The sequence below is a fragment of the Syngnathus acus genome, chromosome 19 (assembly GCF_901709675.1).
Source record: "Syngnathus acus chromosome 19, fSynAcu1.2, whole genome shotgun sequence".
NCBI lineage: Eukaryota > Metazoa > Chordata > Actinopteri > Syngnathiformes > Syngnathidae > Syngnathus > Syngnathus acus.
The window spans coordinates 4,211,025-4,229,083 of NC_051103.1; the positions used below are offsets into that span (position 1 = coordinate 4,211,025).

Consider the following 18,059-nt stretch of genomic DNA (forward strand, 5'->3'; position numbering starts at 1 on the left):
ATATATATGTTGGATTTTACATTGGAAAAATCGCACAGAACACCACCCAAAAAAATGTTTTTTATTTAATCAATTTTTTATAAAAGGGACTGACCAATTAATCCACGATTTAAAAAAATATATATCAACAGTTACAAAATAAGTCAGCCAATGTTTCATTTGTCAATAGTTTAGCAATTAGCATTGCTTCCAGTCTTTCACCACTGCTACTAAAATAGTAAATTATTTTTGCTTGTCACTATAGATTGTAGACATAGATGAACAGAGATCATTTTTTTGGGGAGTAATTAAGTGAAACCATGTAGTTTATAACAATCGTCACCTTGTAAAAATTATGAAAGTGAAGGTTTGTCAATAGTCAGGCAATTAGCATTGCTTCCAGTCTTTCACCACTGCTACTAAAATAGTAAATTATTTTTGCTTGTCACTATAGATTGTAGACATAGATGAACAGAGATCATTTTTTTGGGGAGTAATTAAGTGAAACCATGTAGTTTATAACAATCGTCACCTTGTAAAAATTATGAAAGTGAAGGTTTGGGTGCATTCATTTAAAAAAAAAAAAAAAAAAGCTGTTAACGCCAGTGGGTGGTTCAGATGGGGGACAGTTGTTTGCTTCGGGTGCACGGAGAGGCAGGGGATTTACTCCAAAAAGTAGATTTAGGGGGATTTATTTTTGAGGGGGTAGTGGGTGAGATTACAATGGGAGCCCACTTGTGTTATTGGGCACATGATGGACATTAAATCTTCTGGGCTCTCTCAAACCACTGTTACAGTGCAGCTGAAAAATGAATGAAGTAATGATCGATCGCCTTGTTCAAAAATTCTACACACAACAATGTATGACAGGAGAATTTGGAGGGAAAAATATAAAGTGAGTACAGGTAGGGCTTCTTCTCTGCTTCCTAAAGAAACCCAATTAAGAAAAGAGTCCTGGAAGGTCACTGATGGAGGAGTGTTAATATTGGAATTGGCAGAGAAGCCCCTCCACCATTGCCAAACAAGATTATCTACTGGCACAAAGATGTGAGTGCTGATTGTACAGTGGATTTTATGAGTTTGGAGAGACCAATAAGATCTAGCCTTGGAGGATAATGGTAGCAGTGGGCTAATAATAGCGATGATCTTTTATGACATGGAGCAATGTCTACCGTTCATTAGATTTGGAATGAATCAAGATTGTAATCATGCGTGTTGTTGCCGTGAGGAGACATTAACTCATTAGCTAATGTAGGGCCTCGGGCAAGCAGAATGCGGGAGCCGTTGAGTGCCCGTTTTTGATCGATATAAATAATAACCAAGGGATGCTTTTCCATATTATGTTTGGCATTTTGCTGACTTGGTGACAGCGGACAAGTTATTGGCACTTTTCATGAATTTGAATGAAGAAAGATGATTTGAGATGCAAGTGTAGTCACAATTTAAACTTGACCCCTAACAATTCAGCGATAGTGTATCTGTGCATCTTGACTTGACCATAGGCTAGAAATGTCCGCACAAATTTGGAGGGGAAACTCCCTCTCATAAAACTATGAACAGCGTTAAAAGTTTTTCTATTATGAGTCCTTAATTGGCTTTTAATATCCTCCACACTCATAGTTGTAGAAGTGCCGGCGGTAACAACCACTAATTAACATCTTTATTCTCTGTCGCGGTGCTTTGACAGCAGATGGGGATAAAACGAAGCTTGGCCCCAAAATTAAGACGTGTTAAACGCGGTTCCCACACAGGAAATCCCACAGATGTTTCCCCCCCCCCCCACACACCCACAGTTTCCTTAACTCTAAACACAGCGCTTCAGGAATATGTACGGTCAATGAGGTCATTGAAATGTGTCGCAACTCTTCTGCTCACAAGATGTCAAAGTAAAAGTGGGATGAATGTTTTCCTCTTCGCTGAGTGACCTTGTTTTACTTATCTTGAGGGAGTAAGGAAAACTGGTGATGTTTTTTTTTTGTGTGTGCCGCTTTTGCCTAATGAAGCAAGATCAAACAATCTTTGACTAGTTTTCACATTTAACAACAAGTACAGGTGCTACAAAGTTGTACACTGATCTACGGTTCTTAATTTGATACAAACAGCAGAGTAATCTTGGCACGTAAGGATAAATTGAGGGAGTGATGTTATTTTCTTCCCCGAAATGTAGGCGAGACGAGCCCCGCGGTGAGATTTGTGCCACGTTAGCCTAATGAAGCGAGATCAAACATACTTAATGTGTTAGTAGGATGGATGGTGATCAAGAAGTGACTCGTCCGTCCGTTCTGCTTTCTCATTTTTTTTCCTGGAGCTGCGAGTTAAATCGCAGAATCCTGTGTCGTATAATCTGGATTGGTTTTATTAATAGAATTATCCCTCGGGCCGAGCGGAGAAGGAGGAGTGGGCTGAGTTACTTTGAAGTGGATTAATTAAAACCTCTTTCTCGAGTTAATTAAGACTCAAGACATCGCCTCGCGATGCTTCTCGCTCCATCTAAAGGAGGTGAAACAGTCAGTCGAGCAGCAGCGATAGGCAGCAGACACTTTTTTTTTTTTTTTTTTCTTCCCATGTTTTGCTGATCATTCTCAGCTCCTCCGGTCTGCCAGATTGGATTCTCTTTTCCCTCGACTTCACGCCATCCCTCCATTTGCTGTTTGATCTTGGCGCGTTGTCGCCGCGTGTGCAGCGGAGGATGTGAACTGTGTACAAATGAGCTGTGTTTTCTCCATCATGCCTTTTAGTTCCTGAGGATCTCTCCCTGGAGGAGAAGGATGAGCTGTGCAACATCCGGCGTAGGAAAAGAGAACTGCTGGACGACATTGAGGTGTGTGTGAAACTGTAGCAAAAAACCTGACGTTGCAATCTTGAACCAATTTGGGTTACTTTTGAACTACTTTGCCAACTTATTTGCATTAATATGTCTGTCGCGCAGAGGTTGAAGTGTGAAATTGCCGAGGTCATGACAGAAATCGAGCAGCTGACGTGTGTCGGCGAGAGGTAAGGATTTAGGAGAAAATACTTTCTGATCGTTGTCATCCTCCATGAAAGCAGACTATTTTTATGTTGAATCAAAATAAAAACATTTGCTTTAACTTTAAGAAACAAAGATCAACATTTTTTACCTATTCCTCAACATGTTAGCGACCAAATTGAATCACAATTAAATTTGTTGTCTGTTTGAAATAATGTCTTATTTTTTAATTAAGGGATGGAATTGAAAAAGTTTCATTTCAAACTGTTTCATCGATTAACCGACAGATTAATTGATTATAAAATTAAACGTTAATTAGAGATGCACTTGTACAGATATTTTTTTTAACTGTCCAAATCAAACCTATCTTCCAGTAAAACATCCCAGAGAAACAAACAGATCGCAATGGGCAGGAAGAAATTCAACATGGACCCTAAAAAGGTACTTTTCTTCCTCGAGTGTCCTCACCTTTCCATCTTGTTCAGATGCTCTTGAAATGGTTCATGGGAGCTCACCTCCTCTCCTCCAGGGAATCCAGTTCTTACTTGAGAACGACCTCCTTCAGCACACTCCAGAAGACATTGCGCAATTTCTGTATAAAGGAGAAGGTCTCAATAAGACGGTCATTGGAGACTACCTCGGCGAACGGTGAGATGATGGTTTGAAGATTTGCCAAGTTTGACCTGTGCTAGTTGACTTAATTTGGGTACCTATAGAATTATGCCAAATTAAACGCTTCAATGGCCGACAAATGGAAGTTGTTGTTCTTGGCTTGATTTTTGTCTGGCTCCAGATGATTTAAACTGCGCACACATTCAAAGACAACACAACCCCCGGTCCAAATAACTCAGGAATGTTATCATTTCGAAACTTTGCTCAACAGACAAAAGTATTTGGCTCATAAAAAGACAACGGAGGCTCGTATGAGCGGGTTTCACCGCAGAAACCACCAACGACCCCACAAACCAGTGTGCGGTTTGGGGTTGAGCTGTTTTTCATCAATCTGACACATGCGCCAATGCCTTGAGGGCCGAGGAAATGCAAAGCACAGGCCAGCTGTTTAAATTGCTTCCACACGCCACCTCTCAGCATCTTGTGCGAATAAATTAGTAATCACGACAAGAATGCTGAGGGAAGGCCCATTTCGACACCTGTTTACCGAGTTGCGTGTGGATTGCGTTTTTGTTTTTTCCGACGCGGAATGTGTTTGCTCGCCCACCAGGGATGACTTCAACATTAAGGTGCTGCAGGCTTTTGTGGAGCTACACGAGTTTGCTGACCTCAACCTCGTCCAAGCGCTACGGTCAGCGAAAAATAAAAACACACGTCGTTAAACACATCCTGACAGCTCGTGACGCCAACTTCCTGTTTGTCTTTCAGGCAATTCCTGTGGAGTTTCCGTTTGCCAGGTGAAGCTCAGAAGATCGATCGCATGATGGAGGCCTTTGCTTCGCGCTACTGCCAGTGCAACCCGGGGGTCTTCCAGTCTACAGGTATGTGAACGTTTTAGAATGACCTTGGTTACCAGCCAAAATAATCCCATAAAAAATGATATATATATTTTTTTAATGGCTTGAAAACATTGTGTTATATCTGCACAAGCCACCTTTAAATCCAATACGCTTAAAAACATGACAATAAGATGCACGAGTTGCTGTAACTAAGGCTCAATAAGGATCAAGCAGACTTAAGTAACATCACGGCTCCGCACGGCGGATGAGCAAAGAGCCGCTGCATCCATAATTCACAAAGACACGACCTGGCTGAGTGAGAACGCAGTCTGGTGACGAACGCAGGAACGACAACACACTCGTAAATATTTGAAGATGTTTTACAGCGTGAAAGACGTTCCTTATGCGTACACGAGGAGGTAAAGCAGAGGGAACTTACGTACATTTAGACGTAACATCAATTGTAACACTGCTTCCAGATACTTGCTACGTGCTGTCGTTTGCTATCATCATGCTGAATACCAGCCTGCATAACCCCAACGTTAGAGACAAGCCCCCCGTGGAGCGTTTCATCTCCATGAACAGAGGGATCAACGAAGGCGGAGACTTGCCAGAGGAGCTTCTCAGGGTGAGGATTTGTCGCACGGAGCGTTTGTGTACGGCGGTGGCCTCCTTTGCCATAAATGAGCCTTTTTCGACTCTGATGAACTGTGACCGCCCCCCCCCCCGCCATTTTCCGCAGAACCTTTACGAGAGCATAAAAAACGAGCCGTTTAAGATCCCGGAGGATGACGGGAATGATCTGACGCATACCTTCTTCAACCCCGACAGAGAAGGCTGGCTCTTAAAGCTTGGTATGTAAATGGCCAGCGATAATAGAATCATCTCAACACTAATGTTGCCGACAATTTGGTGTTGGCGTTTTCATTAACTCAGCCTCGTGGGAGGCCGACCCACGCGGTGAAAATGTGAAAATTGCCATTTTGTCACCTTAGCCTTTCACGAATTATGGTGAAGCCCCATTCTCTTCATTATACAACAGCATTAAGGACCACAGATAGATATGAGTTGAAGCTGCCCTAAAAAAAAAAAAAAAAAAGACAAAGGGTCCTGTCAAAACACAGTCATGCTGAACTTTTTAAAGAATGGACTGGTGGGGAATGCGTGCCCACTGCTGTGTGGCTGCTCATGGAGAGAAATAATGGAGACCTTCTCGCCTTTTTATTATCCTCCCTCTGGTCCTGCCCTGCTTGCCTGACGACTTAACAGTTGTCAATTGCCCCCAAAATTTAATTCCTAATTAAAAAAAATAAAGTGAAAAGCCAGTACAGTTTCCCTGCAAGAAAAATACATTTCAATTCATGTTTTTTGGGTTGAAACTCTGAGCAGCAAAGGCAACATTTTATTTTTCACACGTTGATTTCACATCCCCTGTAGAAAAATCTAGGTCAAGCGAACATTACATATTGATTACATCAGTTTAACGGCTGCTTGGTGCAGTCTGCGGCAGACGTGTGCATAGCGCTAAGCCATAACCTTGTTTTTTATTACACAGGTTAATTACAGCACAGAATATCCACTAATCCGAATAATCTACTTTCACTAAACGATGCGAGCAGATGGCGGGATTGTGACTTGATATTTCCTTTAAGGGAAAAGCAACTCCGTACTTTTGCCACCAACTCTGTGCCAAGGCGATTATTCGTCAGCCTGACTTTCAAAATGAAACATAAAAGAATTTCACATTTTATACTCTAAGCCTTGCACTTGTTTTTCTTTTTTTGCATGTGAACAGGCGGCAGGGTGAAGACGTGGAAGAGGAGGTGGTTCATACTGACAGACAACTGCCTGTATTACTTTGAATACACAACCGTAAGTAGATAATTCAATATGTGCAGATTTTTTGCTGTGGGCAAACTTCTAGGCTCAAAGGTAAAAATGATTTGACTAAATTATTTATTTTACCTTGTTAATGTCATTTTTGCTCCTGGACCTCGACGAACGGTGTTGGCACATCATGGCTGTAGACGTTACCATCATTGTAAACTTTCACCTAAGGACAAAGCAATGACGTTAAATACAGGACAACTACTAGACAGTTGGACTGAATCTGATTTGATCCAATTCATTTCAACAGTTGGTCTTGTGATGCCAGCAAATAACAGCAAAATAATATAGCGGTGCCCCGACTCACGATTTCTTTACCGATACAAGCTAGAAAATATTTGGCTAGTTAAACAGCTGCAGCGAACTCACTCACCTCACTTTACAACAAGCAGCAGTTTGGTCGTTCCAAGAACAATTCTTTGAAGATAAAAAAAAAAAACACCTTGAAGCTGTTAACTGCCATTCTCAGTTGACTGGAAAGAAAACAAAAGAATTACACGTAAAGAATAATCAACAAATCTGTTTGCCTTACAAAAGTCTGCTAACTTAATGATAACACCCAATGCATGATGAACTACCGAAACTGGCATTGATGTTGTGGCGTATAATGCATATTGTGCTGCAGCAACATGTAGCATATATTCTTTATCCTCTGTGAAAAACAACTGTGACCGTCTCTACACATTTTACTCCCTGGTGGCCAGGAGGAGGCCAATTGAATTAAAGCACAAAACAATTATGTTGCACTAACTGTTTAGTGACATAATTTTAATTGTTATTACTGGCTAGGTCACGCTGAGGTTTATTTTTGCAGGATAAAGAGCCCCGTGGGATTATCCCCTTGGAAAACCTGAGTATCCGTGAAGTGGATGAACCTAGGAAACCGGTAAAAACACATGTTAAATTCTTTACATTTTCTTTCTTGGAGACAGATTTTCACACGCCCTTGGCTTTTCTGTTATGTCCCCTAGAACTGCTTCGAGCTCTACAACCCTAACCACAAAGGGCAGGTCATCAAGGCCTGCAAAACGGAAGCGGACGGACGCGTGGTGGAGGGCAACCACGTGGTTTACAGAATCTCGGCCCCCACGCCCGAGGAGAAGGAGGAATGGATCAAATCCATCAAGTGAGCTTGGCTGTGTTTATGCGGATCCATTTACACCGAAGGGGCACTTAGACACATCCCATGTGTCGGCTTCTCATGGGTGACCTTGACGATGACACACCACTTGTACATGTGTTGCCATACACACACAATGGAAAGACACACACATGCACTGGTGACCGAACAGGAGTCTGTTTCTCACACTCCTGGCACAGATAACGCACGAGGTGACTTCTGCTTTGTTGGATAAGCTCACTTCCCTTTGATTAGCGCGAGTAAACGGACACACACGTGCACACATGTTGACCTAGTGGTTAGCATGTGTGGGACTGGCCTTCCTTTGTGGAGTTTGTGTGAACTCAGCATACTTACCTGTGCTCCAACACCCCCTGATGTGACCCTAATGAGTAAAAAGGCTATAGAAAATGGATGGATGGGATTTCAGAGCTCTAAATTTTATTAAACCCTCCCTCTTGCGCTCTAATGGTGCTACAATCCACTTAGCATTGACGTGCATGTAAATGGAGCAATTTTAGTGTCGGAGTTCACCTTCACAAAGGAAGAAAAACTGAGGCAGACATGCTAAGTACTACTACGCTGTGTTTCCATGACTGCAAACATTTACCAAAAAAATCATACAAGTGTACATATTAATTTAGAAAAAATTGTGGAACAACGTATACATTTATGAGACTAGCTCTATTTAAAACAATTAAAATCTGCAATATAGAGTAAGAGTTATATATGAAATCAAGGGTGGTTCCTGGCATCTGCAATACATTAATCCTGAATAATACAACATAGAAATCAGAATAGATCTCTTGCAGCAGTGCATCTTTTTGCATTCATTTTTTTTATTTTTTATAAAAGATATGCTTTCTCTCCAATGTCTCCAGAGCCAGCATCAGCAGAGATCCTTTCTATGATATGTTGGCCACCAGGAAGAGGAGGATAGCCAATAAGAAATAACCAAAGGCATCTTTCAACTTCTTTCCTTTGGATCACTGCCACGTCCGAGTCCAGCAAAATCAAACTTTCACTTGAGGATCAGGAGTTGCACTATGGGCAACATTTTGGTGGGACACGTCTGTTAAGACTTTGTCTGTAAAGACTTTAACACCCTCTGGCGGATATTACGAGGAATGACATGTACTTCACTCAGCTGATGGGTACCATTCTGAACAATCCTGTCTTGATGAAAGCCTCAAACAAAATCAGCTGGTCTGATTTGTATATGCAAAATGCACTGACTTATTTGTGGCTATAGACAAACACAAAACCCCAATAGACTCGAAACTATTAGGGATATTGGGCTTCTAGATGCAATTTCAGGATGAACATAAGATGCATTACAGTGCTGCCTTGAGTTACGAGTGACTCGAGCTTAAGGACAATACAACCCAATGCAAATGTATTTATAAAGCGCAGTTTACAACACCCTCACCTGTAACAAAGCGCTTCACTTATGGCAAATGGGACAACCACAAAGACAGCGAAAACAGTAAATTAGTCAAAAAGCCAAAGTGGGTGAACACATGAAGACCCTTTCCCGCCCAAGGACGCATAATGCTCGACTATCGTTATAAGATTATCATTATATTTGAGGTGTATTTAGAGCTTAAACATTAAACATGTTCAATAAATTGAGACCTAAAACTTTTTTTGTGTGTGGGGAAAGCCGACTACTTATTAGTAAATACTAAATAATATAGGAAATTTAGCTATTGCCGACGTTGTGTGACGCAAGAGAGTGTAGCCAATTGAAGCAGCGCCCTGACTGACGAACAAGGAGGCGGTGATAAATAAAACATGTCCTCCTTACCCAATGTCGTTCTTTGTATAAAACTAGACTCCCCAAAGAGCATTTTACAGAGCAAATTATTTTTTGTCGACAATACCATCTTACAACGCTCCTCCACGAAATATTTACGAACATTCGGCAAGTTTCGGTGTATACCCGGAAGTACCTGCCAGCTTCTCTTCGCGCTTGTGACGTCAAGCGTGATCACGCGAGAGGTCCGCCTTGTGTGACGTCCATATTACACTGCCTCCTAGCGGCCCAGGCATACACAACAGAAGGATCACAATTAATAGCATTTCCATTCATTTTAATTAAAACTTGATTTAAATGCATTTTAGTTTCATCCTAAAATCCGACCTAAAAGCCAAATAGCTAAATAATGTTTGGGGAGGAGTGTATTTTATTTGTGAAATATGTGTTCCCGTTCTTGGAATATTAGTTAGCATACTGGGAATAATTTGCACTTTTGTATTATTTGGTGTCTTTAGAATAGCAACACAAATTTGATGATCCACCTTTGTAATTTTTTTTGTAATTTATTTCCTTAATTTTTAACAAAATCGATTTACAATCTGCATGTATATGATGTACATTGTTTTTGTTTTTATGTACTGTATTTTCCAAGTGATTGAGTGACCATTCATCATTTAGTTCAGCACTTTACAATCATGGAAAAGTGTTTGAATAACATTAGCAAGAGAATAACGATGCAAAATGATGGTGGGGGTGTAAAAAACAATATACAGTATAGGATGTTGGAAAAAAACATCTAGTATGATCACTGAGCAGTTCTTTGGTTATTTCATAAGCCATTTTTAGTTTTTTTTTTTTTTAATGACTAGACCCTTCAACAGGTTATTATTATTCATTTAAGTGCTTCTTTACTGTATGGTGTACACATAGATATGACAATCTATTTTGTGAAAAATACAAAAAGGTTTTCTAATCGCCCCTCAAATATTTAGAACACTTTTCCAGCTATTCCAGTGCAGTTTTCCACACACAAAAACAACAGTACAATTTCTGACATTAACAAAATGTATTTTAAGGCATTTACCTTGTACAATGTATAAATGCTGACATGCTAAATTAAAGGAATAATACAAGTTTTCAACTTCTGGCAAAAAGTTGCAAAACAAAACACAATCCGTACTCATGGCTGCCATAATTTCAGAGAATATGAGCAGAATTAACACGTTTGTCTAAAAACAAATAAAGCAAAACAACATCTATTTATAATCCTGATACAGGAGTTTTATATATATATATATATATATATATGTGTATATAAAAGTAACTGATAGTACAGTTCAAAAATTAAATTCACAGTATTCCTTATGATGCTAGTCGACGCAAACAGGATTTTCTGTAGTTTTTTTCCCCCCATTTATAACTGCGATTACATAATCTTTTTTTCGGTTTCATTAAAATAGAACATGAGCTGAAAGAAAGACCGAAAGGAATGACTCAGAAGAAGAGAAACAAGTTTAAAATAGTAAAGTGTGTTAGAAGAGAACCTAAACAAACGTAGGGGAAATGTGTCAGTCCAGGGCATCGTGGATCCAGGGTATCAGTGAGTGAAGCCTTGCTTGCTTGTTTGTTCAGAATTTCCACACCTCCCACCCATTTACCCCCCCCCCCCCAACCCAGAAGTGAAGATGAAGGAAACTCAAAACCATCCACGCACGTAGTACCCACCTTCCAAACTTGTTTTCAGCAGCGCTTGTGTTTCCCTTTCACGTGAAGCGAGTGGATGATGAGTTTGAGTCCTGAGTTCCACTGAGCAGCAGTCGAGATGTTTTAAGCTCCAGGCTTTTGTGTGTCCCATACACGAATATATTAATATTTGTCATCGTTCGCGTCCGACGAGAGTAGGAGCGTTACTGCAACTAAAAAAAATCAATGCTTTAAAAGTGAATATATATATAACACTTGACGTGTGGTAAAAATACAACCCCCCTCCCAATGAAGCACCAGATCAATGAATCATTCCTCCGCTGTATGTCTAGGCAAGGGGGTCTGGAACAACACAAGTATAAAACATAATGAGAGATGGAAAGCAGAGGTGGACAAACATACGTACAGAGCACAAAAAATGATTTTTGTAAGTGGATGTCAAGTCCATAATGTGACCCGTGACTCACTTTCAGTGCTTCATGGTACTTCTCGGCAAACCGGACCATCAGTGGGATACAACGTTGGTTTGGCTGTAACCGTTTCCTATGAAACACAGTGAGCTTTTATTTCGGACTTTTGTTTGCCTTCGTGTAAGTTGAGAATACTATGAACGGACCTGCGTATCCGTTAAGGTGACTGTGAAATGGCCCGTGTGCAGGTCCGGCGGGGGAGGTGCCATTGTGGTCGTAGTCGAGGCGGCGGCGTTTGTCCGGTGAGCAGCTGTCCTCGTCTTGCTTGGCATCCTTGGAGTGACGGCGTTTGCGGCACTGGCGTTCTTCGCTGCTGCGGCTCCTGTGGCCGCCGTCCGGGCTGCGTTGCTCGCTCTGGTGCCGCCTCTTTTTCTTTTTTTTAACTTCATAGCCTTGGTCTGAGTCGGAGCTCCTGAAATAAATCCAATGAGTACTGTTGAGACTAATGCAGAGGTAGCAAATGTGGCACAAAGGTTTGCCTTCCCCTGGTCCGGCCAGACGAGTAACGAAAACGAGTTCCGCTTCAGGTTGACTGACTTACCCACTCTCACGGTGTCGCTCTTTATCCTTTGATTTCTTCTTCTTGCTCTTTTTGTGTTTTTTGCTATGCCGCTCCTCAGAGCTCACAGAGCGACCGCTCCGCCGAGGATTCTGGTCCTCCGACCCCGGATGAGCGTGCCGATACGGCGACCTGTTGGGCGACGTCCCCCGATAGAGGTGGTGGTGGTCCCTTTCCCTGCCATCGTCCCTCATCCCGCGAACTTCCCAGCTGTCCTGATCCCGCCTCCATTGGCCGTGAGACTTGTGGCGGTAGGAGTTGCCGTAACTCCTGCGCTGGTAATCGCGGTCTTCCCTGGATCGGTGGTGGTGGTGATAAAAGTGGTAGTGGTGTGAGCAGCGGTCGTGGTCCCGCTCCCTGGGGTGGTAGGGAGTCCGCTCCCAGCGACGTTCGCTCTCCCAGTCCCGGTAGTAATAGTCCCTGTATGAGCGGTGGTGGTTGTAATGGTGGTCTCTGTTGTCCCGTCTGTAGTGAGTTGCGTCCCTCTCCTGACTCCTGTTGTAGTTTCGCTCTCTGTCCCTGCTCCAGTCAGACGAGTACGTCCGGTCCCGACCCCTTTCCCGCGATGACTGTCTTTCGTAGCTTCTGGAAGGCGGACTGGGCCGGAGATGATCTCTCACCTCTGCACGGCCTTTGGAGGCCGCCGCCGATGAGCCGTTGGTCAATGGGGCATTCGTGACTTCATCGGGACTCTTCGGTAGAGGCGCGCACGTGCCGCTGGTGCTGTGGGAGGAGTCGGGCGAGGTGGCTGGGAGACTGATGGACGCGGACTCGCTAGATGCCGAGGAATGAATTTTGCTGGTGGAAGCGGATGCGGTTTCGCAGGCCGTTTGCTCAGGCGGGGGATCGGCCACTCGTGTCGCCCTTACGTCGGGGGAGAGTTTCTGGCTTTCGCTGGCGGCGGGTTGGACCCTCTGAACAGAACTAGCCTGGGATGACAACGACTCTTTGCTGCGAGCACAACGACAACAAAGCAGGCAAACAAGGTCAAGAGCGGTCATATAGCATCAGTTAGGCATAAGCAAATTAAATTAAAAATCTGAATCGGGATCTTTAGGCTAATGTAATAAAAAGAGTTGAATTTGAAAAGCTACCTTGGTTGACAGTGATCAGTGTCTACTCCATTCACAGTCGAACTCCCCTCTGATGACAAACTTCCCTCACTACTGACCGAGATCTGAAAGGGAAAAAGACGAGGTCGTTTTTAAACAACATATCAGAATTTAGTGTTGTGGGACTGCACATTACATCTCATTACATTATGTGAGCGTAGAATTAAAAGGAAAACTTTAGCTTACCTTTTCAACACTATTATGACCATTGACTTTTTGAAGTCCATGATGGTGTCCGTTTTGTATGTTTTTAGATATGCTGTGGGAAATTCCATTTACACCGTTTCCATTGTGGTGCGCGCCAGAGTCGCCATTGGCAAAGTCCTCCCTTGTTCTTTTGTTACCATTCATGTGACTCTCCACTGAGCAGCCATTATCCAGGGACCCGCCGTTCTCTTGGTCCGACTCTTCCGACAACTCTTGGCCGTACGGCACCAAGAACGACGAGCCGTTCCCGCCGGCCTGGTGCTCCCCGTTACTGCTCGGCGTGCCGTTGACGTGGTTCACCTGACTTGGGATGAAGCGAGCCTCTGAGGTAGACTGGGAGGAGGAGGGTAAAGAGCTCGAGGACGAGGTGGCGGTGGAGCTGCTGGCCGATGACGACGAGGAGGAGGAGGAGGACGCCGCCGGACGATTTGGTTTGCCTTGGCCGATGCAGAAGGACAGCTTCAGGCGCTTCTCGTGCTCTGGGATCGCTGAAGGCTGGCTGGCCAAGTGCGACGTGGAAGAAGAGGAGGCCGCGCTGTGGTTGGGTTTTCCAGCAATGCTGCTGCTGGTGCTGGGCTTGGGACACTCCCTCAAAGACCCGTTCCCATTCATGTGGAGAGAATTCTACAGAGGGGACACAAACTTGGTCAAACACCAATAACACCGGTTCATTTCTTTTAATAATATTGGGAGACTGAAAATGTAGTATTCATAATTCGTAGCGTTTTTGGGATCAGCATTACCTTGTTCATGTGCGGGGGCAGCTGTGGTCCGATGAAGCCGCCATTGTTGTTGTGATGGGCGGTGGTGTTGATGCGGGGAATCACAATGGGTCGAGGTGATGACTGGCCGGGTGCAGCTGAGTTATGGGTCATGTGACCATAGTCCCCTTCTTTCTTTCCGTCACTGGACCTTGTGAAACCACATAAGAGCCGGAACATTAGCGATGAGACGAAAGACAGACAGCCAATGAAATATACAAATAGACAAATCTTGAAAGTTAATTATTGCATGTGAAAGGTTTACTCACTTGATGTAGAAGAGGACATAAGCCTGCTGGTTAAGAACAGACCTAATGTCGCTTACAGTCACAGACGAATCGTTCATCTGAAACCACTGACCATTGCTTGCCTGCGAGACACAAAACTTTGGATCGTCAGTATTTAGGCATAGTGAAACGAGAGCGAGCTTGCGGCAAGCACAACAAATCAGCGAATTGGCTCACCGTACCTTAATATAGCAGAAGTAGTGTCCAGCGTGGCAGCTGAATCCAGAGTGGACCAGAACAGCAAACAGCCCGTAGAGTTGTGGCTCTCCTTGCGACTGCGACATGAAGGGCCGCAGGTCCAGGTACTCGGGATATTTCACATCCTGACGAGCAAACGACAAGTTGATAAACACGAAAATAACCGACAGGTCTGTAATTGAGTTGAATTGCTGGAACGCACTTTTGTGATTTTTCCTCCACTGAAGTTGGCGAAGCGTTTCAGCGACAGGGTGAGGACATTGGCGCTGCGATGGATCGTGAATCTCTTTGAGGCAGTGACCATTTTTTTGCACCTGGGGAAAAACGTTTTTTTTTTGGGTGAGTACCGGCAAAACACCACGTAAAAAAATGCCCCGGAAAAATTTGATCATTGTGTGAAGACGTACTTGGAGCACTTGTAGGCATTCTCCCCATCCAGCTGCTCTGGCTTGACAAACTGCTCTAGAGCCTTCGAAACACTGGGTGCCATCTGCAAAGAGAAGCAATCGACAGGTTAGATCCCTTGAAAAGAAAAAAAAAAAATGAGCAAAGCATGCTGAAGAACAAATCTATCCTGTGGAGTTACTTTGATTTCTAGAGTGATGTCCAGAAAAGGGTCAAATGTATCAGAGACTGCTTTGCAGTTTAAACATTTAACTGAAAGAGAAACAAAAACAGAGTTCATCAGATTCAAGATATTATAAAAAAATAATATCCACAAATTGATGTCACAAACTTACCTCTGGACCTTAGGTAACCACCAAATACCTGATGAATAAAAGTGGTCGCCTGCGTTTGCCTGTCCAATCTGCCATACAACACAGAAGGTCTTAACTCACAAGCAAATGCAGCAACGAAAGACTTTCCCGTCGTGTTTATTGCAAATCCTCCACTAAGGATGAAACTTACTTGGTTCCAGGCAAGCAGGACTTTTGCATAGCATCCACCGTGTACCTAATAAATTCATGGGCATCCTCCTGGCTTCCATAGCGGAAGTGCTTCGCGATTCCTGCGTTGGGAAGAGTACAGCATAAGAAACGGACTAGCACCGGAAAACCAGTTCCCTCCAAATTCATGAAAGTAAACAGATAAACAGCGCCACCTGTTGTTCACTCTGAGTAAAGACAAAACGCCTGTACTTACTTTTGAGCTCGTTCAGCACACCCATTGGCTTAATAACGTTCCCAGAGTTGGCAAAAACTTGAATGATGTGGTTTTGCATGGTGCACATCATACAGAAGCCTGGCTCGTGACCTGTGGCATCACAGAACAAAAAAAAAGAGAAAAATACATCAAACATGACTGATAGCTAGAAGGCAGACAACCCTGACCCAAACAAAAACAAAAAAAACATACATACATGTTTTCGAGTGTTCCCGTGACAGCATGTAGTTGGCAAATGGCGGCGTGTAGGTGAGACACTGGAGGGCCGAGTTGAGGAAACAAGTGTTGCCCATGTTCTGCAGGCCGGCGCCTATGCGATGAACCTGGTTCCACTTTAGGCTAAGACGCTCGGGAGAGAAGAGGACCTTCTGCGGCATGTCAATGCCATCGCCGCTGCACAACACTGGACACACAACAGACTAAAATTAGACTGAGTACATTTCTCAAGAGTAGCTCATAGGACCAGTTCCTGCCATTGTGCTGTATTGCCTATTTAGCACAGAAAAAGGAAGCTGGGCCATTAAGTACATATATTCAACATGTTCTAAAATATGAAAGATACTTTTTGTAACGGTATCTAAAGACAAAGCACAGCCTTTGTAAAAAGTTATTTCTATTCCTGAGTTGACACAAAGCATAGATCAAAGACGGTTTATTCAGCTCAGCTTGAATTCTTGTCAATTATTATTCACACACTCATCTGTCCCCCTACCATGCTCCTTGGGCCGGTCCACGGAGGGAGGCGTGCTATTGTAGACAACGGCGCCAGGCGTCGGGCCCAAGCAGCCCCCCGGAACCTTCAGCCGCGGCGAGTCAGTGGGTAGGGTGGGACCCACTGCCCAGCTGCTGGAACAGCTGCTGTCCATCCCGTCTCCACTGGTGAAGGGGGATCTCTTGCAACCGACTGACTCGTGGTCAGAATTTTCGGAGGATCTGTCAACAATGGTCATAGTTCATTGCTGTGGGTGGGGGGGGGGAAACATAAAAGATTTTAGGGCAGGCAAGAATCACAGTTTACAAATTCTTGAGAGCGCTTGTGCTCTGTTTGGTTCATGAGTTGACATTGGCAATAGGCAGAGTACACCTTGGACTGGTTGCTGGCCAATCACAGGACATATGTACACAACCTTTCTTTCATTTTCACACTAATGGATATTTTAGAGTAATAAATGAACCTACGATTTAATGACTTTTATACCAAATCAAAATGTGGCTTTCATATGTTGTGATTGCACGGTTCCCCATTAAGTTGTGGACAATTTAATAGAATTTCATCAGCAGAGACAACAAACGTACAAAATAAAAAACAATTGCAACAGCTTGACAAATCGTTATACAATCTCACTTTTAGTTATTACAAAACAGCAAAGAAGTTATACTGAATGTGATCATTCACACGTAAAAGGCTCCACTTGCCCTTAAATAGCATTTCTTGGGAGATCAAAAACGTACTAGCGTCGTCATAAAAAATTTTTATCACGCGTTGTTAAAAAGAGCTTTTAAAAAAAACGCTTTCACTTTTTATTTTCTCTTGGATAAAGTTGTGTGTAAAGGTGAGAAAAAAAAACGGGCGAATTTCCTGGTTGGGAAGCAGCTGTTCCCTCCCACTCCCCGTTACTGACTCACGTTGGCGGCTAGGCCTGTCGCGCGCACAGCCGTTCAATCACAATAAAGCATTCCTCAAACATGAATGGTTTGTTGCAGGAACACAATAATGGATTTTAAACATTTCTTCACGCAGTCAACAGAGCTTGAATAACAAACTGGTGTGAATGTTGTATAGACGAACACCATGGAAACGGCGACCATTACGCAAAAGCTAAAGAGCTAACAAGACGTGCTAACGTTAGCCGACTTAGCACGATGGACGGGGCTGACATGGCGGAGAGCACAGCGAGTCTCTTAGCGATCGAACACTACGTTGCGGTTTCGTTTTTGGAAAAGTATTTTGATTGTATAGCATGATGGCCTTGGTTCACGAACGCGTAGCTAAAGGAGGGGCTCGACACCGGCAGCCGTGTGTTCATTGCGCCGCTCCAGGAGACATGACAGTACCGGTGTAAGGATGCCACAACAAACCGGAGCGACTCGGGTCCACCAGAACGCGACGGCCGTGTCGTTGAATACCCACTTGATCATAAAAGCGTCGAGACACTCACCTGGAATATTGTTAAAAGCACGTTTGTAGCGATTGTAAAGCCATTCCTTATTTCCAAGCTGGTGTCCGGCGGTGAACAATGACGTAGATGAGCTTTCCACGGCAACATCCGGGCACCTGGGATCAAACTAGGTCTGTGATTGGCTCCCTCCATCGTTTGACTGCGTTTCGTGCAGATCCGTCGCACGTTCGTGCCACCGACCTTTGTGTACATGCACATTCATCACCGTGCGCGTTCCACATACAAATCAATTCATACATGACGCCGATGGATT

At 43.6% G+C, this 18,059-nt stretch overlaps 2 protein-coding genes across 8 annotated transcripts in view; one reads left to right on the forward strand and one right to left on the reverse strand.

Annotated features, from left to right (window-relative positions):
- The window catches only part of LOC119138123 (cytohesin-3), a 14,527-nt gene extending 4,959 nt beyond the window's left edge, over positions 1-9,568 (forward strand). For 2 of the 3 annotated variants that reach the window (XM_037277900.1, XM_037277901.1), the window contains exons 3-14: positions 2,718-2,800; positions 2,909-2,973; positions 3,322-3,388; positions 3,477-3,595; positions 4,170-4,250; positions 4,328-4,440; positions 4,878-5,026; positions 5,141-5,252; positions 6,194-6,270; positions 7,100-7,171; positions 7,257-7,411; positions 8,287-9,568. In XM_037277900.1, coding sequence (XP_037133795.1) covers positions 2,718-2,800; positions 2,909-2,973; positions 3,322-3,388; positions 3,477-3,595; positions 4,170-4,250; positions 4,328-4,440; positions 4,878-5,026; positions 5,141-5,252; positions 6,194-6,270; positions 7,100-7,171; positions 7,257-7,411; positions 8,287-8,359 — 1,166 coding nt within the window. In that variant the 3' untranslated portion in view covers positions 8,360-9,568. The remainder of the gene's footprint in view (positions 1-2,717; positions 2,801-2,908; positions 2,974-3,321; positions 3,389-3,476; positions 3,596-4,169; positions 4,251-4,327; positions 4,441-4,877; positions 5,027-5,140; positions 5,253-6,193; positions 6,271-7,099; positions 7,172-7,256; positions 7,412-8,286) is intronic. The other variant, XR_005101079.1, reaches the window with a different exon arrangement.
- usp42 (ubiquitin specific peptidase 42) overlaps positions 1-18,034 on the reverse strand; it is a 25,418-nt gene extending 7,384 nt beyond the window's left edge. For 2 of the 5 annotated variants that reach the window (XM_037277777.1, XM_037277776.1), the window contains exons 1-21: positions 17,786-18,034; positions 16,339-16,585; positions 15,823-16,029; positions 15,606-15,716; positions 15,372-15,471; positions 15,203-15,270; positions 15,049-15,119; positions 14,870-14,952; positions 14,665-14,776; positions 14,447-14,587; positions 14,247-14,347; positions 13,960-14,128; positions 13,196-13,840; positions 12,992-13,074; positions 11,880-12,848; positions 11,485-11,750; positions 11,336-11,411; positions 9,213-11,210; positions 6,659-6,758; positions 6,364-6,451; positions 3,416-3,539 (exon numbers count right to left, since the gene is read on the reverse strand). In XM_037277777.1, the coding sequence (XP_037133672.1) occupies positions 11,374-11,411; positions 11,485-11,750; positions 11,880-12,848; positions 12,992-13,074; positions 13,196-13,840; positions 13,960-14,128; positions 14,247-14,347; positions 14,447-14,587; positions 14,665-14,776; positions 14,870-14,952; positions 15,049-15,119; positions 15,203-15,270; positions 15,372-15,471; positions 15,606-15,716; positions 15,823-16,029; positions 16,339-16,576 (3,402 nt within the window). In that variant the 5' untranslated portion in view covers positions 16,577-16,585; positions 17,786-18,034 and the 3' untranslated portion in view covers positions 3,416-3,539; positions 6,364-6,451; positions 6,659-6,758; positions 9,213-11,210; positions 11,336-11,373. The remainder of the gene's footprint in view (positions 1-3,415; positions 3,540-6,363; positions 6,452-6,658; positions 6,759-9,212; positions 11,211-11,335; positions 11,412-11,484; positions 11,751-11,879; positions 12,849-12,991; positions 13,075-13,195; positions 13,841-13,959; positions 14,129-14,246; positions 14,348-14,446; positions 14,588-14,664; positions 14,777-14,869; positions 14,953-15,048; positions 15,120-15,202; positions 15,271-15,371; positions 15,472-15,605; positions 15,717-15,822; positions 16,030-16,338; positions 16,586-17,785) is intronic. The other 3 variants (XM_037277778.1, XM_037277779.1, XM_037277780.1) reach the window with 3 other exon arrangements.
- Between the last annotated feature and the right edge of the window lie 25 nt (positions 18,035-18,059).